At 65.1% G+C, this 20390-nt stretch overlaps 5 protein-coding genes across 5 annotated transcripts; 1 reads left to right on the top strand and 4 right to left on the bottom strand.

Annotated features, from left to right (window-relative positions):
- EMIHUDRAFT_204024 (hypothetical protein) lies at window positions 1–1579 on the bottom strand (the record flags this gene model as incomplete). The annotated part of the gene is made up of 6 exons (XM_005781748.1): window positions 1–168; window positions 307–483; window positions 655–730; window positions 860–1065; window positions 1325–1405; window positions 1532–1579. The coding sequence occupies 6 exons, from the start codon at window positions 1577–1579 to the stop codon at window positions 1–3; spliced, it is 756 nt and encodes a 251-aa protein (XP_005781805.1).
- A 5775-nt stretch (window positions 1580–7354) lies between these two features.
- On the bottom strand, window positions 7355–10188 carry EMIHUDRAFT_449891 (hypothetical protein; the record flags this gene model as incomplete). Its single annotated transcript, XM_005781747.1, has 5 exons — window positions 7355–7671; window positions 7740–8036; window positions 8099–8153; window positions 8218–8329; window positions 9649–10188. The coding sequence occupies 5 exons, from the start codon at window positions 10186–10188 to the stop codon at window positions 7362–7364; spliced, it is 1314 nt and encodes a 437-aa protein (XP_005781804.1). The 3' UTR covers window positions 7355–7361.
- A 1426-nt stretch (window positions 10189–11614) lies between these two features.
- EMIHUDRAFT_353308 (hypothetical protein) lies at window positions 11615–12816 on the top strand. The gene is made up of 2 exons (XM_005781746.1): window positions 11615–11704; window positions 11773–12816. Exon 2 carries the CDS (start codon window positions 11794–11796, stop codon window positions 12148–12150), a length of 357 nt encoding a protein of 118 aa, XP_005781803.1. The 5' UTR covers window positions 11615–11704; window positions 11773–11793; the 3' UTR covers window positions 12151–12816.
- A 2436-nt stretch (window positions 12817–15252) lies between these two features.
- Window positions 15253–17743, bottom strand: EMIHUDRAFT_434683 (hypothetical protein). The gene is made up of 7 exons (XM_005781745.1): window positions 17585–17743; window positions 17106–17357; window positions 16574–17016; window positions 16312–16386; window positions 15863–16103; window positions 15725–15786; window positions 15253–15433 (listed from the first exon to the last, which is right to left on the bottom strand). The coding sequence occupies exons 1-7, from the start codon at window positions 17736–17738 to the stop codon at window positions 15359–15361; spliced, it is 1302 nt and encodes a 433-aa protein (XP_005781802.1). The 5' UTR covers window positions 17739–17743; the 3' UTR covers window positions 15253–15358.
- A 1697-nt stretch (window positions 17744–19440) lies between these two features.
- EMIHUDRAFT_99782 (hypothetical protein) lies at window positions 19441–20349 on the bottom strand (the record flags this gene model as incomplete). Its single annotated transcript, XM_005781744.1, has 1 exon — window positions 19441–20349. The coding sequence occupies one exon, from the start codon at window positions 20347–20349 to the stop codon at window positions 19441–19443; it is 909 nt and encodes a 302-aa protein (XP_005781801.1).
- Between the last annotated feature and the right edge of the window lie 41 nt (window positions 20350–20390).

Here is a 20390-nt window from a genome sequence, read left to right as displayed (position 1 = left end):
TTACCGTTTAAACGGATCGCACTCGACTGGCCACTGGCGACTGGGGACTGGTGACTCTCTGGGTGACTCCCGCCCCGGCCTCCGGCGCACCAAGGTGTGCTCTGCTCCAAGATTAAAGAGCACAACCTCCTCATGTTTCAGTTTCACTACTCTAAAGCCGTACGTGCCCTGCTAAGTAAAGAGTCCTCAGCAGCGCCAACTGCACTGTTGTGTGTTGAGCTACGAACGCTGCGCCCCTCCCGGCGGCCCCGCACTTTGTCAAATCAAGCGTCAAGGCATCTGGAGGTAAGGACGGCTAACTCGAACCATGAGGACGCCGCACAGAGAGCAAGCGAAACCGACGACGGCTGCCGCGAGTACGGCGGGGGTGCTGTCGAGCGGGGAGGACGGCGGCGGCGCGCGGTCCCGCAAGCGCGCGGTTGTGTCGCGCAGCGGCTGCAAGACGCAGCGCGGGTCAACGGCAGCGAGCACGAGGTCGCGGAACTGTGAGTAGGGCACGTCGAGCACCTGAAGAGTGTGTCACAATGTACTCGGTGGCAGGTGAGAGCAAGTGAAGAATGCATCCATGTGTCAAGCAGGGGGGTCGGTCGCCGTCGCTCGCCCCGGCGGCGGATGAGGTGGCACGAGCGGGGTCCTCCGGCGCTGCTGCAGCACCGTCGCCGCCGTGAAGAAGCCGACGACACGCCACCCGCCGTCGGGGTCGGGGGCGACGGAGGTGGGCGCATCGTACCTCAGCTCAAAGGAGAGGAAGGAGCCTGTAATGTCAATGGTGCGCAATCAAGTGGTTCATCATGAAGGAAGCTCTCTCCCAGCTCCGAGGAGAGGCTGCGAGCCGGTGGATGCCGCGTCGAGTTGCCACGAGTCAACCACCCAGTGCAGTCGCAGCAGCTGCCTCCAAAAGAGGAGATTGAAGTCGTGGGCGAAGAGGGCGAGCGTGAGCGGCATGTCGTCGCTCGGCCGTTCTCCCGGCCGGTCGCAATTTGTGGTCTTGCAGTCTGTGGACGCCACGGGGCTGCCAGCCACGATTCCCGCGGGGGCACGCCACTGCGGCGCAGCGGCCCCCGCCTGCGGCTCCCCACGCACAACCTAAGTACCGTAACGACCGTACGACTCACTCACCTCCCGCCAGGTGCGTCGTCCTGCCCCCCAACACCACACACCTGCTCAAATGAGGCGAGGAGAGAGGCGAGAGCGTGCGAGGCGCGGCCTGATGTAAACACACGACGAGGGGACGTGAGCATCAGCTATCAGAAGAGCAGAGAGCGTGTGCGAGGCGGCGCGCGGCGCCGCGAGACGCGTTGAGAGACGCGCCGAGCCACATGACCCGCTGGTGCACGCGGTACAGCTCCGAGAGCTCGGACAGCGTCAGCTCGCCCCACGCAAACGGCTCCACGCCAGAGACCGCCTATGTCGGCAGCACAGGATGTGTGACGACAGGTCAGGCGGCGGCAGCCGCGTTGCCCGTGCGGACCTGTATGTGTGTGTTTGCTAGAGTAGTGGGGTGGCTTCTCTGGTTTGCCTGCCCTCACACCGCGCTGAGATACGGCCTCTGAAAGAGTGGTGGCCTGACGGGCTGCATTCATGCGCGTTCGCCTCTCTGTCTATGTTATCCGCCTGCAGCATCCACGCGTCGGCGTAGTACCCGGCGATGGAGAGGGCGCCTGTTCGCACGCCTCTCGCGCTCTGCCCAAAAAGGTGCACCGTTCAGCAGTCGCTCGGACGGAAGGCCTCGCCGTCGAAGTAGGAGTAGTAGCGGCCCGGATGGAAGGTGTGGGGGAGGTCGGAGAGCGAGCAGTTGCGCCGTCCCAGCCCGTGCCGATCGCACACCTACAACCGATGCTCAGGTTGGAGGGTACACGGCGAGATCTTCGTGTGTGTGTGTGTGTGTGTGTGTGTGTGTGTGTGTGTGTGTGTGTGTGTGTGTGTGTGTGTGTGTGTGTGTGTGTGTGTGTGTGTGTGTGTGTGTGTGTGTGTGTGTGTGTGTGTGTGTGTGTGAGGCTGTGTCTGCCCACCTCAGCGGAGCAGCAGCCGAGCAATGATCCGACGCGGTCGATCTGAGGCTTGTACGCCGCCGCCAGCGCGTCTACTCAGCCACAACGAAGTAAGTCGACAGGGGCGGCGCGCTGCGGCGAGGCTGGAAATGCTGGCAGGTGCTGTGCATACCTACGTCGCCCCCAAAGGACCGGAGCACGTCGGCCTCGCTAGGCCCGGCGCAGCCGACCTCGACGTCGTCCGAGACGAGGGGAAGCAGCAGCGGCTGCGCTGCTGCCGTCGCCTCCACGATTGCAGCGGCCCGCGCGGCCGAGCACGAGCGGCGGCCAAAGAAGCCACCGGCAAAGGCCCTAGCTGACTGGACGTCCCGGAAGGAGGTGCCGTCGGCGATCAGCGTCACGTCTGCCGCGCACGGGTCGGGGTAGCGATAGTCGACCGCCAAGTATTGGCCCAGGTGTCGGAGCAGCGCTGCGCCATGCGGTGTCAGATGCTGCGCGTCAAAGGCAGACGCCGTCAAGTTCCACGACTCAGCAGGCGGGCTCAGCCGCGACGTCCATATGCTCGGCCCGGCGGCGGACTCGCTCAGCGGCGGCGGGTACGGCGAGCGTTGCCCGTGGCGGAAGAGGTGTGCGACAGCCACCACCATGGCCCGGGCCGCTGTTCACAGATAGATTGATAAGAAAAGAAGCGACCTATGGAAGCTCCTACATCTCTTTACCACCCCTGACCGAGCTCCCGCTCGTCAGAGCTTGGTGCGATTTCTAGCAATGCTCTCCGTCCTCGACAGTTGACGCCTGCCTTCTCAGGAGTTGTCGGCACGTCGGCGGCGGCGGCGGCTGATGCTCGGCGAGCACGGCTGGGAGCGGTGTACGATTCAGGACCCCTCAGAACGGGGTCTACGAAGAGGGGGGCTTTGGTTGGTCACGATCGGGACAGATGGCAGCATGCAAGCTAGACGAGCTGACACCCTCGATTCCTGTTTTGATAGTTGAACCCCTCTTCAATGCAACATCTCTCTCTCAATGCAATGCAGGAGTGACAACTCAATTGATTTCACACCAAAACACAACCCCGGACCCAAGACGCTGTTCACGCTTCACAGGTAAGTATACTTGGAGCAGCTGAGTAGATACAGCAAATCCTTTGTGTGTTCACACCTGCAAGAGGTGTGAACAATAACGATTATGTGAACAATAACGATTTCGGCCTTAGCCGTCGGCATGCGCCAATAGCGTGCTAGCCAAGTAGTACGCAGTTGGATTCCGAGGGTGTCCCACATCACAAGTACAAGTACAAGTTCGGCTGTCTGTTCACAGACGGCTCAGTCCTCAGAGGGAGCAGGAGCGGCCGCACATTGCTCGGTACCCCCCCTGCACTTCTAAGCCCCCGTCCCTGGGGGGGGGGGGGGGCGGCCATGGGCTTAGGTGTGCAGGGGGGGGTACCGAGCAGTGTGTGCGGCCGCTCCAGCTGGTCGCTGTTGCCACGATGTAACACCCCTCACGGGTTTTTGAGCTCGGCATGCATTTATGGGGAGGCTTTCGCTGCCTTGGTTATTGTGGCTTGTGATCTCGACCTGTCTGCAGAGTGTCTACAGTCGACTTTCATGAACTCTGAACGATTGTTTTACATCGCTTGTGGTTGTGCTGGCTGCTGCTGCCAGCTTTGAACAGGAGCCTGCGCGTTCGCGCCTTTAGTTTGCTAGGCCGCATCGGCCGTGGCGAGTTCGCGAGTCTTCGGCCGTGGCGAGTTTGTTATGACCCCCCCCCCCCCCCCTGGAACACACCAGTGAGGGAGGGCGAGACGATCGAGGGCCGTCCCGTGCCATGCGGACTCGAGCCCACCCCACAGTGCAACAGCGCAACAGTACACAAGAAGAAGAGGCGTTCGCACACGCGAGAAGGAAAGAGAAAGGAAAGGCCGAGGCCAAATGAGGGATGGGAAAACGACAGGTCCCCACCCGCAAGAAAAAGGGAACGGGCGCAGAGAGTACCAGCGGTGATAAATTACATTTTCCCGTTTGCCCTTGAGCGTCTGCAGGCAGGCAGGCGGACCTTCGCCCTCGCCCTGCTCAAGCCGAGCCACGCGAGGGTTATGAGACGCCCCGAGCGCGTCGCCTTTGCCGCCGTTCGGCTTCTTCGCCAGCACTGCCAGTGCGCCAACAAAAAGGCGTAATGGAATCGCTAATTTGTGATCACTAAACCGCCGAGATCCTGTTTCGTGTTCACCGAAACGCAATCTGAGGAATGCTGCGCTGCCCCTTCGCCTCCTCCCCTCGCCCCGCGCGATGCGGCGCGTGTTGGCCCATGCGCGAGCGTGCCCAGCCGATTCGCCCGATATCTCAAGCGCTGCAGCGCGCTCGTGCTGCTGCTGACGCTCGACCGCCGCCGCCTGCGCCCTCGCAGATCCAAAACAACGTGGGCGAGGCGGGTGTGCCGTCACAAGAGCGCTCAAGCCCGTCATCCAGCAATGGCGTTTGTCATCGTGCACCCCGACGAAAGCATGTCTCTGGGCTGCAGCCACGTGGACGTGCAAGAGGCCATCAGAGTGTTTGCAAAGACGTCGACTGGCCTCTTCTACCGGCCCTGCACACTCCACAGAGATGGCGACCACATAGACGTGTCGGGCTTTGCCGAGGGCTCGGTGCTGGACTGCAGATCAGTGAGTGCGGAACGATACGAGCTGCGCTGCACGATTCGGCGTGCTGGAGCCGCGAAGCCGATCCACCTTCGCATTCGCTGCCTGAAGCGCTCTGACTATGCGCAGCTGGTCTCCATCGGTGCCTCTTACGTACCAAAGTCGCTATTGGACATTGCGTGTGCTGGACCGAGGTGAATTATCAGAGCTGCTGGCAGAGTGCGCCTCCGAGTACTGTACGATTGAGTTGTGCGGTAAAAGTCGTTGCGGAGAGTGCGCGGGGACGGGATCTGACGCTGATCTGACAGGGAGACGGGCCGCCGGGCGTTGTGACGCTGAGTGCGGCGCCGAGAGTGTGTGGAGTATGAGATATCAGGATGCGCTGTGTGTGTCACATATTTTAGTGTGTGGAGTAAGCTCGGCTGTGGAATACGCATGTGCACCTCCAACCATGCGAGACGTGATTCAGACGACCATGAAGGGTTAGGGTGGGCGAGGGCTAACACCACACTCCTTAAAATCCCTGTGTGGTGGCGGCGTGCCGTCCTAATAAATAGAGCAGACAACCCCTAGTGGGATTAGGGCAGCAACCCGACGGGCAGACCCCGCCCCGCTCGGAGGGCGTGCCGTCCTCCCATCCCTCCCTTGCGTTGTTAGTTTTCTTTCATTCTTTTACCGTCGGAGTTTGGTTACCCTAGCCCTCAGCACCTCCACCCATCCCTCCCTTGGCTTGTCACCCTCGGGCAGAAAGAAAGGAAGAAAACAGACACGCCAAACGAGGGAAGAGGAGGAGGACAGGGGCCCCACCTGCGCGGAGGCGATTTTTTTCTGACAGCACGCCATGCAGACCTGAGTTTTCAACAGCGCCAGCCTATATGATTAATGATATTCTGAGAATCGTCTCCCCGCTGTGCGAAAAGACGAGAGAGGGCAAAAGCCCGTTCCGAAGCGCAATATGCGATATATCGGGGATCGGCACACACACACACACACACACACACACACACACACACACACAGAGAGAGAGAGAGAGAGAGAGAGAGAGAGAGAGAGAGAGAGAGAGACCACACACACACACACACACACACACACACACACACACACACACACACACACACACACACACACACACACACCACCACCACCACCCCCCCCCCCCCACACACACACACGCACACACACACACACACACACACACACACACACACACACACACACACACACACACACACACACACACACACACACACACACACACACACACACACGCACACACACACACACACACACACACACACACACACACACACACACACACACACACACGCCGGAGCGGAGTCCTCAAGCCGCCCAACACAGCCACCGATCCGTGATCCGTGTGTGCGGCTGTGCGCCCAAGGAGTGTGCGCCGAGCAGGGCCGTTGGTGTGTGTAAAACGCCAGGGGCTCTGTGACTGCTCTGTGAGCGCCTCTGGGGGGGCGCGGGGGCCCTAGAGGGTATCCATGCGGGGGGGAGATGGGGTCCGATGGCCCGCCGCACGCAGGCGCCGGTATTTTTCTTTTCGCGAAATTTGACTTGTTTTCATGGGAATTCGGCGTACTTGCGGCCATGCTATCACCAGGCTATCACGCCTTGCGACAGCCTGTCGGCGCTGCTGACCGTGCCATGCTGCACAATTGATCACCTGCATAGCTCGCGGCCTTAGTATCAAGCATTCAGTGACGACCTGATCGTACGGCCAGTAGGAAGGTGTCCTTCCAACGTGTGCACGCTTCTGGCGCAATGCGCGTCGCCGTGGGACCAGTGCGGCATCGCGCCATCGACAGCTCTGAACTGCGCCTCACCGCTGACCGGGGAAGGCCGCCAAGTGGGCCAGCACCGGTCGCACATTGTGGCAGCAGTCAGCAGTGCATGTCTGATAGCTTAAGCAGCAGCGTCGGGGTCGCAGGGTCGGATCGTGTCAAGCCTCTCGCCCGGCCGGTCGCGTGCAGACGTCGGCCCGTCTGCTGTCTGGAGTGATCTGTCGGCGGTCAGCACGACCGATCAGGTTGGAGTTTTCTGATGGTTGGAGGGTCTATCTGTATGTACTCCTCCAAATCTGCCCTCTGATTAACCGTGATTAATCGGGAAGTCGGTGCTAGTAGAGACTAGTAGAGACTAGTAGAGCCGGAGCCCCGTTTCCGCACTGGTCACTCCGGCACCAACTTGATTCCCGGATCGGCGTCTCACGGCCGGGCCGCGGGACGGGGAGGTAGGGAGGGGGGTGGATCCGTAAATCCGTAAATCCGTAAATGTGTAACACATTTACACCAGAGACACCCCCACCGCACCCAGCACCAGGCAGGCAGAGACACAGCACTCGCGACACGCTGTCGCTGAGAAGCCGGAGGCTGGCCTCTCCAATGCTCGCGCAATGCTGTCTCGTCTGTGCGCGCGGCACGCGCGGCAGATCTCCGGCGGACCGGGAGGCCAACAGTGGGAGGGTCGACGACCGTACGACAGTATCAACCCCTCACGTGTGTGCATAAATCCCCTCCATCTTGCTGTTCGTGTACACAGCCCTTGACCTCTCGGGCCTTTGCGGCATCAGCGCGCCTCGCCTCTGCCTCCATCGAAATCTGCTGCGCGTCAAGCTGCGCGCGCAGCTCGGCCTGCATCTTGGCCCGTGTCAGGGCAGGGGGCGTGTTAATGCGGTGTAACACCGAGAGGAGGACTACAATTGTGCGCAGTCAATGTCATCGGGGACGCCGTGCTAGCTCACGCCAACGCGCTCTCGGCTCTCGCCCGGGTCCGAAGCGGTGTCTGGTGAGTCTAGACCAGCTGCCGCACTCTCCATACAAGACGACTCTTAGAGTGACAAGCAGTGCTCTGCCAACGGGCACACGACGCGGGGCGCCCCCGCTCCCGCGGTGTCGCTGTGTCTGTTGCCTTGCCCGCGTCTCAAAACTCAAACGAGAGCCCGCCCGCCTTCCAAGCCGACTCGCGGAACTCCGCGGGGCCCATGCTCTCGCAGCACGGCAGGCCCTGCCCCCCCGCGGGGACCACCTATAAAAAAGAAAGCCGTGCGCGCCAAAAGAAAGCTGCCGGCCGGCCATGCCCTCTGGCGGGACCACCGCCGCGCTGCGCACGCCGGAGAGCGAGGCCGCCTCCGCCAGCCGGCTGACGGAGAAGGCCTTGGACAGCAAGAAGACGTCCACCTGGCCCGGGCCCTTTGCGGGGCCGGCCAGCAGCGAGATCTGGCCGTGCACGTTGGCCGCCGCCTTGAGGAACTCCCTCCACCTACGCGGGGTACGCAAGAGGGGCGGGGGGCCGGGTGGAGAAAGGGGCGCGGGGACGCCACCGCCTCGAGCAGCTCGTCGCACCCCTCGTAGTACTTGCGGCCGAGGCTGATCTCCCTCGCGAGCTCACACCTACTCTCGGCCCGTCTCGGTCAGGCTCGGCGCATCTCCGGCCCTCTCTCCGTCGCCCACACCGGCCAGGCAGCCCCTTGCCAGGAGGCAGCTCCGGCACGCACGTCGCGAGCGCGCCTATTCGCGGCGCCGCCCTCGTGTCTCCACAGCTCGCCGGCCAGGACACGCACGCCGGCCGCGCCTTTGACGGGCTTGAGCGACCACATCAGAAAGAGGGACCCGCCGTCAGTGGGCGCGTACACAAGGTAGCACTGCGCCCGGGGCGGCCCTCGCGGCTCGGGCGGCGACGGCGCCTGTTCACACCGCCAGTCCGTGTGAAGAGACGCCGTTCAGAGCAGGCACTGCAGCCGCCGGGCGGCGAGTGCGCCGCTGCCGAGTCCTTAACTGCCGAGTCGCGCCAGAGTAGCCTCCGCAGCCGCGGGATCCAGAGGCGGCTGGTGGGGCGAGAGGCGGCCGACGGCCTCTCTGCGGTCGCCGGCGCAATCGCGGGCCCCGGCAGAGGCGGGGGTGGAGGCGGAGGCGGGGGCGGAGGCGGAGGCGGAGGCGGAGGCGCTGCTGCAGCTGCGCTGGGGTGCGGAGGCGGAGGCGGACCCGCTGGCGGCGGCGGCACCGCGGGGGGCAACGGCTTGTGGGCCTCGCCCAGCGCGACCGAAGACCAGCCGAGCAGGTCAAGCGCGTTGGCCGAAGGTTCGCCGCGCGGGCTCTTCTCCTCCTCCTCCACCTCCTCCTCCGCCACCTCCTCGCCGCCCTCGGGCGCTGCTGGCGGCAGCGGCACCTGCTCGCAGCTCGAGGTGTAAAGAGGCGCCGCCCACTGGCCCAGCGGGAAGAGACTGGTCTCTCGGCCACCTCTCTGCCACCTCTCTGCCACCTCTTGGCTACCTCTCGGCCACCTCTCGGCCACCTCCCGGCTACCTCTCGGCTACCTCTGCCACCGGAGACGCAGGGCGCGCGAGCGACGTCCGGTGCGCGACGTCCTTGACGAAGAGCACGAGTGACTCGCCTGATTGGTGAATGCACTCGTGCTGATTGGTTAGAAGAGGACGTCCTGACGAAGCACGAGCGGCTCTCCTGATGAAAGGAGGAGCTCCTGCGAACTGGCTCATCATCGAGGGCGTCCCGATCGCGAGCGGCTCGCCGAAGAGCTCCTGCGCCTGCAGGTGTGGAGAGGCGGGGTGTGGAGAGGCGGGGTGTGGAGAGGCGGGGTGTGGAGAGGCGGGGTGTGGAGAGGCGGGGTGTGGAGAGGCGGGGTGTGGAGAGGCGGGGTGTGGAGAGGCGGGGTGTGGAGAGGCGGGGTGTGGAGGGCTCCCGCGCCTCCCGCCGCGCCTCGCCGCCCGAGGTTTCTCTTTGGCCAGACGTCTCCCTCCCTCCCGAGGTTGCGCTCCTCAGGCCAGCAGTTGCAGCGGTGGCGCGCCCCGCCGAGCCGCGGTCCGCCTGTGTGGACATGTCTCGGACATGGCATGGACGTATCCGGGACACCGCCGAGCCGCGCTGCGCCGGGCGGACCTGCTGGAGGCGCTGCATGCAGCGAGTACAGCCTCGGATGCTGCCGAGAGTGTCCTCTCGAGTGCAGGCTTGGAGCAGGGGTGTGTATCTGGCATCTGGGAGAGCAGACCTGCGGGGCCGGAGGCGCGGCGAGGCCGCTCGAGACTCCGCTCGCCGCCTCGTCGTCGATCTCGTCAGTCGAGCGCGACACCGCCCCCCACACCACCGCCTCGATCATCGCCTTGGACGCCGCCTTATGCGGTGACGGCGGCGGGACGGCAAAGGCAGCCAGGCCGAGGCCGAGCGCCTTGACGGCTCGCGGGCTGGGTGCGCCGCTTCCTCGCGACTCGTCGGGCGGCGCCGCCGAGCTCGGAGCCTCTGGGCCGCTGGCCGCCTCGGCGGGAGCATCTGCAGCGGCGAGCGGCGCAGAGGCGGCGGGAAAGGCAGCCTCGCCAAAGATCTGACGCAGCTGGGTGAGCGAAGGCGGGGCAGCCGACTCGCCGATGCCGGCGTCGATCGCCGCGGTGGGGAACGAAGCCTCCCCAAAGACCCGGCGGAGGTCACTCGGCGTGGGCGGTGAGTCTGTGGCGAGCGCCCGGACGACCCGGTCGAGGACAGCAGCCACCAGAGCTCGAGCCGCCGCGGCGGACTCGTCAAGTCGGGCGCTCATGGGTTGCCGGCCCCGGCGGCTCGCGGCCCGGCACGGCAAAATGTAAAGAAACCAACAGCTTGTAAGTTTATTCTTCAAATCAACTCGAGGGGCCAGGATATGCAGCAAGGAGGGCGGAGCTGCGCCGAAAGGCGAAAGAAGCCGAGAGAACAAGGGAACGGCAGGCGGCGGCGCCGGACGAGGCAGAAGAGAATGACGCGACACAGGAGGAAGTGACAAGGGAGAGAACGACGAGAGTGGGACGGCCGCGAGGTGGCATGAAGGTTGCAGCGAGAAGCGGCGAGAGACTGCGAAAAGAGATAGGAAGAGGCAGACTCCCTAGGGTGGGCGACGGCTAGCGCACCACACCCCTCTCCTTAAAATCCCTGTGTGGTGTGCCGTCCTCCCATCCCTCCCTTGGGTTGTCTGTTTTCTTTCTTTCTTTTTTCAAATCAACTGTTGGTGCCGTTCGCGCGCCCCAGTCCTTCGTAAATAAGAAGTCGTGTTTTCTCTCAATTCTTTTCCAGGCTCAGCGCCAGGAGCGGGGAGCGGGCGAGACGCGGACATGGACGAGGCCAGAGCCCGCTCCGCGCCGCCGGTCCGGTTCGCTGACAGCGGGCGCCGCTCGTCGTCGGGCGGCGTCTTTGGCGCGCCGGCGCTCTCTCGCCGCTCGTCGGCCGAGGAGGTCGTGGCGTCCATGGCGGAGAGCCTTCACTGCCCAATCACAAACGCGCTGCTGGTGGATCCGGTGTCGGCCGCGGACGGCTTCATCTACGAGCGCGACGCCGTCTCGCGCTGGCTCTCGTCGCACGACACCTCGCCGAACACGGGCGCCGTCCTTCCGAACAAGGCGCTGGTCGCGCTGCCGGCGGTGCGGGCGATGGTCCTGTCGGTGGTGGACTCGGACACGCTTCCGGAGGACGAGGTGCGGGAGTGGCTGCTCCGGCGCGGCGTCTGGGCGGCCGGCACCAGCAACCGCGCCGAGGCGAAGGAGCTGCTGCAGCGCGCGCTCGGCGCGGGCTGCGTCGAGGCCGGCTACCACCTCGGCCGGATGCTGATCGAGGAGGCGGCCGCCGCTGGGATGGCGGAGGCGGTGGCGGCGCAGGAGCGGCTCGAGAGCAGCGGCGGCGGGCGCGGGCGCGGCGCCTCCGCCTTCGCCATCGGCGGCGTCGGAGGGGATTGTGACGAAGAGGGAGGCGAGACGGGCCTCTGCTCGGTGGAGCGGTACGAGCCAGCGGCGCGCGCGTGGCTGCCGGCGCCGCCGATGCGGACCGCGCGCTCGGAGGCCGCGGCGGCGGCGCTGGGCGGCCGCATCTACGTCGCGGGCGGCAACGGCAACGAGGTGCGAGCCGTGCTGCGCGAGGTAGCGACTACTTCGCAAGTATAGCTGACTGGTTTGACGTGTGGATCCACGAGGCGCGAGCCGTGCTGCGCGAGGTGGAGGTCCTCGACGCGGCGACGCTGGTCTGGCTGCACTGCCCCCGCCGGCGCGATGAATGGGCTCCTCATTGACAATTCTCAACCAATCACCTCTCAGGCCCGTCGGCGCGCCCCGTCGATGCGCCTCCCTAGCTCCTGGCCATCCCTTCGCTCCTCCACGCGCAGGTCTGGTCGCATGCCCCGTCGATGCGCACCGCACGCTCCGCCGCCATCGCCGCCGTCTTGGGCGGGAGGATGCTGGTCGCCGGCGGCGTCGACGAGAACTACGAGCGGCTTCGCTCTGTCGAGGCGCTCGAGCCGGTCGCGAGCACGTGGAGCTTCCTCACACCTCTCTGCGCCAATGCTTCCCTCCCCCCTGTCGAGGCGTTTGAGCCGGTCGCGAGCACGTGGAGCGCGGTGTCGCCGATGCTCGAGGCGCGCTGCGAGGCTGCGGCGGCGGTGCTCGATGGCACGCTGTACGTCTGCGGCGGCGACGACCGCGTCGGCGGCTGCCGCATCAATCAGCTCGCTAGATGGCCGAGCACCGGTTGCCTTCTCAGGTAACGACCGCGTCGGCGGCTGCCTCCGCTCCGTGGAGCGGCTGAACGAGGCGGGCGCGTGGGAGGCGGCGCCTCCGATGCTTTGCGCTCGGCGCTGCGCCGTCGCCGCAGCGCTCGACGGGCTTCTCTACGTGTGCGGCGGCCGGGACGAGGAGCCCGGCCGCCTGAGGACGCCGAGCTGGGACCGGCTCCTCTGTGACTGTCTGGTTCGTGGGTAGGACTCGGGCTGCCTGCAGTCCGTCGAGTGCTACGACCCTGCGACGGGCGAGTGGCGCGACGGACCGCCGATGGGCTCCCGCCGCTAGATGTAGACAGGCCCAGGCCTTCTCGCTAGCAACTCGAGCGGGACTCCAAGCCCCTTGTATCAAGCACACCGCGCGCCCTCCGACGCTACATTCACACCCTAGGCTCCCGCCGCCGAGGCGCGGTGGCGGCGGTGCTCGAGGGCGCGCTCTACGTGTGCGGCGGCGACGAGGACTGCGACGGCGCAGAGGCGGAGTCGCCGGTGCTGCGGTCGGTAGAGTGCCTCGTCGCAGGGGCGAGCCAGTGGCAGCCCGCCCCGTCCATGGCCATGGCGCGCTGGAGGGCGGCGATGGCGGTGTTGTGAGCGGCAGACAAGTAGACAACTGCGGAAGGATATACTGTACTGCTTTTCGTTGAGTGTGGCTTGCGCGCGCACGTCTGCCTCAAAGGAGAAAAAGTGGTTTACCGCGAAGACCAGCGCCGAGCGCGCAGCGGTGCACTGACTAAAGTCTGGACTACTCTGAAAATAACGAACGCAAGCAGCCACTGTGTGTCCCCAGCGCCGCGTGTTTAGCCGGGGTAGAGTATTCGGCGGTAACGCTGCCCTCCCCTCGACCCCCCCTCCAGCCCTGCACCCCGCCCACCCCCAAGCCCATTCCCCACATCGCCATCCCCATCCTCACGCCCCTGCCATCGCCCATCCCGCCCCCCCATGGCACGAGGTCGGCTGGGAGTGGAGACGGCACCAGGCTAGAATCCGCCCGCATTCAGACTGACATTCCCCCGAGCAGTTGCGGCGCCGCAAACGCTTTGACACGCTCAAAAGCCTCGGGGCGCACGAGCGACGCTGCAGGCGTGGCGTGCACCACCTCGGCGAGCAGCAGGCTCGAGTGCTCCAGCTTCTCGATTGGGTTGGTGTTGCGCGCCACCACCGTCTCCATGAGCGAGAGGTCGAAACAGTGCGTGGCAGCTACCATCACGTGCAGGCTGGCGCACTCAATCGGGAGAGAACCGGCCCGGGAGAGCGCGTCCAGCAGATCGAATGCTCGCTGCCGCTCCGTCGTCTGGTCGCTTTCGGTCAGCCGGCGCGTGCTTGGTTTCTCGAGCAGTCCGACCTGCTCGCGCTTAAGCCACAAGGGCCCAACGCTTATCTTTGTAGGCCGCAACGCCGCGTCGATGTCGTGCGCCTCGATCTTCGCGTCGAGCACGCCCGGCATCTTTTCGAACTCAACCGCACTCGCGGCGGGGCCCGGGCCAGTCGGCGCCTCCGACGAAGCCGTCGACTCCCCTCTCTCGGACTTGGAGCTTCTCCGCGACTCGGCGACTTCGGCAGGCTGCGTTGGCTTTGGCAGCCACATGTCGGGCGGATCGTTCCCATCTGGCGGATTGTTGCCCGAGGAGGGCGTGCGAGGCGGCCCAAGTGGCACCGGAGCGGCCGCGTCCCACTGCTGTACCCTCGTCGCCACGTCCGACGGCACCTTGGGAGGCGGCGGCGGTGGGGCGGGCGGAGGGAGTGGTGCCGCCGCCGGCGCTTCCATCGAGCCTTCGGCAGAGGCTGAGGCTGAGGCAGGCATCGAAAAGAGTGATGGGCGGCGGCGTTGGGTGGCCGGCCAAATCGTTAGCGGAGCTCCTCCCTCAAGCTCGGTCACGCATGACGCACGTGTTGAGTGACAACGTCGGCGAGCTTCTGAATCAGGTTAGGTTGCCGGAGCACCTCCAACTCCTCCTCTGAGTCAGACACGCCAATGTCGACCTGGGTAGTCGACGGGCCCCCGGGGGCGACGGGGGTGCTCTCCGGCCGCGGCGGCCGAAAACGGGGACCTCTAGTACGGTCTAGTAATGAAGTGATCCACTTGATCCAAGGGTGCCATTGTGCTCTACTACAAAAGTTGTGTAAGCTGCCCAAGTCTCAGACGCTGGATCCTTAGCGGAGCTGAGTTCTGACGGTGTGAACACGAGCAACGTACCGGAGTGACGACCGGGACCGGGCCGCACGCCGGGAGTGTCCCGACTAGCAGTGGCGGGCGCGGACGAGCGAATGAGAGGTCGCTATCTGTGGAAGATGTGTTGTTAGAGACCAGGGCTGCCTATCTCTCACTGAAAGGGACCTCTCATTCGCTCGTCCGCACCCGTCACCGCTCACGGAGTGCTCCGCGTGCCGCCACCGGCCGCCGCCGGCCGCCGGCCGCTCACGGTAACGGAACAGTGTTACTACTCCGCAACATTGAGTTGGATCAAACTGAATAGTGCTCCTGAAGGCCCTCTCTCTGGGCTCTGCCACACAGTAGCAGCTCACGACTAGCAGCTGCTGTGGCTGTATTTGTAGCCATTTTTAGGCTTCAACTGGTCCCAAAATAGTAGCAACACCTCATGAAAATCAGTCAAAAAAGCCCCAAAAAATCGGCGCCTGCGGCGGGCTACCTGGGGCTGCGCCCCAGACCCCCTTGACTGGGGGGACCCCCCGCGAGAGCACCCCCGTCGCCCCCGGGGGCCCGTCGACTACCCAGGAATGTCGACTGCGCCCTCCTCCTCCAATTCGCCGACTGCGCCCTCCTCCCCCATGCATGGGCTCGATCCGATTCCGCAGCGTGTCGTCCCCAGCGGCGGTGCTGCGCGGGAGGCGGCCGCGGCCACGCTGGGGGCTCGATCAGCGGCTTCCCCTCAAGTGCGCCGAAAGCACGGATTTAGCGGACGATCTTCGCTTCAATTTTCTTTGTTCCAAAAGAAGAGAAATAAATATTGACAAGACCGTGACACGCCGCTCGACTCTTGTCCTCAAAAGCACTTGAGGGTCGGATTGCGTCCTGCCAAAGGGGGCGCGGCGGTCGAGCTGCAGCTGCGAGCTCGTGGCCTCAGCTCGTGCTCCGAATTTGGAAATGTTTTACGAAAGCTACCAAGTGCGACACACTAGTCCCTCTCGTAATCGCGCCAAGAGCGCGGATACACACAGAAACAAACAACAGGCGCGGCTATGAATAGGCGGGAGCGTGTCGCTCCGACCATACCGAGGAGCAGCCGCTGGAGGAGTAGGCGGCCTCGTCCGCCTGTTCACAGCTGTAGCCGTGAACACAAGCCGCAGGAATAGCACTTAGCAGCCACAAGCTTCCCCTCCGCCGTTTCTCACACTCGGGCGGGTGTCAGGGGGAGAGGGAGGGGGCGGGGCGCAGTTGACGTCGAATCAACGATTCGGCTGTCTCGCGTGCGTAACAATCGGCCCTATGGAGTGGTGTGCGCGTGCTGCCCCCCTAGTCCTGGTGTGCGCAAACCGCGTGCCCCCGCCCGATGTGAACACGGTCTCCCCTCGGCCCCATATCGCTCCCATATCGCTCACTCACCGCGTCCAAACCAAAGGCGGAGTTCGGGACGGTTACGGCGTACGGGCGAGCAGCGCCTAGCCCTAGGAGCACAGCGCCAAGAGCGTTGGGCCGAATGCCATCCCAAGCGTCGCCCGTGCAGCGGCGGGATGCTGGCGCCACGTCGCTCGGCGCCGGCGGCGGGCGCGGCGTCTCTCCTCGCCCTCGCTGCCGCCCTCGCCTCCGCCGCCGCCCTCGCCTCCGCCTCCGCCTCCGCCTTCGCCGCCTCCTCCTCCGCCTCCGCCTCCGCCGCCACTTCCGCCGCCTCCGCCGCCTGCAGCGCCGTGCGCTCCCACCGCCTCTCCTCCCTCCTCGCCGCTTCCTCGCGCGAGTTTTGGCGGCGGCCGGCCGACCTTGGCGCCTAGACAGCACTCACAATCTCTCCCTCCTCCCTCTCCCTTGCGCGGCCCCTGCCGGCGCCCCGTCCGTGCTTTCACTCTCTGTGTCTCAGTCCCTATGTGGACTGACTATGTGGACTGAGGCCACGTCACCTGTCGCTAGTCGCTTGGGCGTGGAGAGGGGCGCGGCCTTGGAATTAAGGTTGCTTACTTACTACTAACACTACGCGCCCGTCGCGACGAGGCATGTGGAGGCCTACGCGGCCGCACGGCGCAGCAGCAGCAGCCGGCGGCGAGGAGGAGGGCCTGCTTAACAATGCTGGCTAATTGTGCTTCCGGGGTGACTAGATATGGCCGCCCGCGGTGAGGCCGGGGGGGGCACGCTGCCAGCAGCGAGGAAGAGGCGGCTGCAGCAGGAATGTGTGTGTGTGTGTGTGTGTGTGTGTGTGTGTGTGTGTGTGGCCATGAGGGCGGCGAGATGGGAGTGAACAACCCACGCTGCAGCAGCGAGGAAGAGGGAGGCGGCGATGCCAATCGGCTGCTGCTCCAGCCACGTCACCGTCTCGTAGTACCCCACGTCCACTCTCACGCCAAACACGTGCTGCAGCGGCGTCCCCGAGTTGATCGGCGGCGCCGCCGTCTCGACGTCGCTGTCGCCGGGCGGGTGCGGCGGGGGCGCCGGGGGTGGCGACGGCGACGGCGATGGCGGCGGCGGCCGCGGCAGTGGGGGTGGCGGCAGCACCAGCGGCGGCGGCAGCGGCAGGACCGGCGGCGGCGGCAGAGGCAGTGGCCAGAGCGCTGGCGGTGAAGGCGGAGAGGGCGGCAGCGGCGGCAGCGGCGGCAGCGGCGGCAGCGGCGCGGTGGTGGCGAAGGCGGCGGCGGCGTCGAGAAAGGCGCCGGCGTGTCCGAGCTCGAAGCACATGAGGCGGAGCGGTCCTGATACGACTCAATACGCAGAGAGCGTTAGTATAGACCTAACACACCAATCAGGCGTGCGTTGTATAGTCTCTCGGCTAGCCTCGTGCCTTTGTGGCCCGGCCGGGGCACGAACTGCTCTACCCAGGGCTTGCAGCAGGGAACCCGCTCTCCCGTCGCCCACACGTCACTCCCGCCCGCTGTGCAGGGCAGCGGCGGCGACGGCGGTGGCGGCGGCGACGGCGGCGCAGGCAGCGCGGGCGGCAGCGCGGGCGGAGCGGGTGGGAGCGGCGACGGAGGCGGCATCGGGAGACACGCGGAGCGGCATACGACAACGAGCGAGTAGAGGGCATACACGGGATCTGCGGAGGGCCGTGCTGGGCGTCGGCGGAGAGGGCGAGATGAAGGCGGCGGATGAGTGAGCGGCGGGTGGCAGGGGCAGTGGCGGCAGTGGCGGCGGCGGGCGGTGGTTAAGGCAGCGAGCCGACTGGTGGCAGTGGCGGGTCACGGCCTGCTGGTGGGATCGGCGTGCGGCGGCAGCTTCGCAGAGAGAGCAGATGGAGCACAGCGCGGGGCTCTGGTGGCTCACCGGTCGGGTCACGCTCTTCGAGGCAGGAGTTCTCACAGCAGTCGCCGCTGTTGCCCGTGCCGTGCCGGTCGCGGCCCGGAGCGGTGCACGGCGGCGAGGGCGAGGGCGGCAGCGCCGGGACGACTTGCTGCCGCCAGAAGTCGACCGCGGACATCCTCGGGAGACGTTTTTGCCGCCGTTCACAGCCTTCTTATTGAGGAAATACCTTTCGCGTGCAGATTACTACGGCGGGTCACAATTGCCTTGGCCCTTGCAGATTACTACACACCACACAATCCGCCTTGCAGATTACTACACATCCACCTTGCAGATTACTAGCATGGAGGACGGGCCACACGCACACACACGCTGCACACGATTGGCTTGGGAGCCGACACCAGCGCAGGCACACTGTCACCGGCCGTAGCACCGGGTCCGGACTGCTGGACACACAGCACACAGATCACAGGACAGCTCACGAGGTGGCGCTATGTAGTGGGGGGTTCTCAGGGACTCACGCGGGAGAGGAAGGTGCAGCACAGGGACGGGGACACAGAACTCACGAACTGACATCCCGCTTTGCCTGCTCCTCGCCGTCCGGCCCCGTGCCCCGACCGCTGCACCGTCGCTCACCGCCGAGCAGCATGAGCGCGGCATCCCTCTGCCTGCAATCATGTTCGTGCACGCCACGATGGGTATGCCAACCACAACTTGCAACGGAGGCCGCCCTCACCGAGCAGTCAGATGCATCGAGTGTCGCCGCTTGTGGCCCCATTGCATCGTCTGCGACGCCCTTCTGGATAGGGACACACGTGTGGGTCCGTGGATTTGGCTAGGGATGGCTGCTGCGCAACATGATCAGTTCGAAGGCACCGGGGGGCCCAACGGATGGATGAATCCGGGGCACCCTCTGCTCGAAACCCAGGCTTGGGGTTCGAGGTGGCCCCCACCCAGGGGCCGCCCATCAAAGGGACTGCAGACGCCCAATCTTGCTGGGCAAGAACCAGACACGTGACGGTCCAGTAACCGTGAAGCTGCACGTTACGAGCTCGTAGCGAGCCTTCCTGTCCACGTGCCACCGAAGCACTTGGAGCACTTGGAGCACTTGGGAGTGCAGTCATTAACCGCACTACCATCCAGGAGGGCCGGGGAGCTAAGAAGCGCACCCAGCGGGCCAGATGATTGGCATCGGGCTACGGGCAAGAGAGCCCTGACCACCGGGCGCCCATGTCACGTCCGGCTCGCTCGCAGGCAGCAGACCTCGACGGCCATCGTCATCGTGCAGGTGCTGTGCGTGGCCACGGGTGGCTGACTCCCGCCCAGGCTGACGGGGGGGTTTCGTTCCGATGGGGGACTAGCACTAGCCGTCTTCCACATGGTCCCTCGGGCCCCTGCCTGCTGCTCCTGAACTCTTCGTACATCCTCCTGCTGATCTCCGCAAAGCTTTCCTGCTCCCTCCCTCGTCTCGCCCTGCGCGTCTGCTCCAACTCTCCCCCGTCGTCTGCTCTCTGCGTCGCCTGGCGACAGGTCCTCCATAGTCGGTTGAGGTCGCCGCCCTCCTCGTCGCTCGTGCCTCTTCCCAACGTTCCCTCGGCGGCCGTCGGGCCGATGCCGTCCCCCGACCGTCCCGGACGCCGTCCGCTCCGAACACAAAGAGTAGAGAGTCGTAATACTTGTATATCACACGGCGATCCATCGCGCATCCCTGATCGGATCTCGTCTCAGATGAGTTTGACCGTTTTTATTTATGATGTGTGCATGCCTACGTATTGCAATATGCCACCGCGACACCGCGTACACCGCGTACACATAACGACAAGGGACGGGACCGGACCGGCACCGGTTTGGTCGCGGTCAAGTGCGGGGTGCGCTGTCGCTCAGTAGAGCGTCAGGTTCGACGGCCGTGCGAGCATGTACCCGCAGTGGTTCGACCACGGACTGACGTCGGCTCTCGCCGGGTCGTTGATCAAGCGGCCGCTGTTGTCCACATTGCGCACGGGCGAACCGCCCGGCTTGTGGGACCAGAACTTGTCGGCGTCCATCCTCAGCCAATGGAAGTTCGACTGTGGCCATATGTGCAGACTGACGTAGTGGCCAGCGGCAGGAAGTGCATCCGGCAGCGCGTTGCCATGCCACACAAGCCCGTCAGACTCTGCGGCTTTGCGCACGTCGTCGCACGTGTTTGGGACACAGGGGCGAGCCGTCTTCCGGCACACGCCGGACCCGCGGCCCGGCTGCGCAAACGTGTTGGTCAGGATGTCGGTGGCGTAGTCGTAGCAGTTGTTCTTTCCTTGGTCGGTGACGAAGCAGCCTTCTGCGTCGTGCGCCACATCAAAGTGCACCCGTGTCGGGTCATCGGGACCGACGAGCGGCACTCTGTCGCATATGCCGCCGTGCACAACATCCGCAGCGGCCATCCGCGAAGCTGCCTCATCCGCGGCGTCGGCCGCCCGCGAAGCCGCCTCGCAGTGTGCGTCAGCCGTCCTGTTGGCCGAGAGGCGGCCGCTCTCCTTTGCGATGTGCGAGCGCAGAGCTGGCGAGAGACCGGCAAAGGCGGCAGATGAGAGGAGAAGCGCGTCGACGGCCTTGTCGCCACGGATCGCACGACCGTTGAGCAGCCATCCGCGAAAGCCCAAGACTCGGCAGGACGGGGCGGGCTCGGCAACAGCGTAAGCGCGGCAAAGCGCCGCCGCCGAGGAGCCGGTCAGGGTCAGCGTCGGATTTCGGCTCGAGGAAAAGACTAGCGCCTGGACAACAAGGATGGCGGGGCAGGGGCGCAGAAACATGTAGACCTCGGAAGGTCAGCGAGAGCCGGGCCGGCGCGCCA

This window comes from Emiliania huxleyi, assembly GCF_000372725.1.
Source record: "Emiliania huxleyi CCMP1516 chromosome Unknown EMIHUscaffold_20, whole genome shotgun sequence".
Lineage (NCBI taxonomy): Eukaryota > Haptophyta > Isochrysidales > Noelaerhabdaceae > Emiliania > Emiliania huxleyi.
The sequence above is the reverse complement of the archived record's forward strand: the minus strand, read 5'-3'. Positions and strand labels throughout refer to the sequence as shown.

Bases quoted from the DNA above. Each gene is read 5' to 3' on its own strand.
- EMIHUDRAFT_434683 (XM_005781745.1), bottom strand. From the start codon at position 17,738: ATGTCCGCGGTCGACTTCTGGCGGCAGCAAGTCGTCCCGGCGCTGCCG. The intron at 17,017-17,105 runs GCACGAGGCTAG...GAGTCGTATCAG, and splicing joins GCCCCGGCCGGGCCACAAAG to GACCGCTCCGCCTCATGTGC. The intron at 15,787-15,862 runs GCGCCAGCATCC...CTGTGCTCCTAG, and splicing joins CGCCGGCGCCGAGCGACGTG to GGCTAGGCGCTGCTCGCCCG.
- EMIHUDRAFT_353308 (XM_005781746.1), top strand. From the start codon at position 11,794: ATGCGCACCGCACGCTCCGCCGCCATCGCCGCCGTCTTGGGCGGGAGG.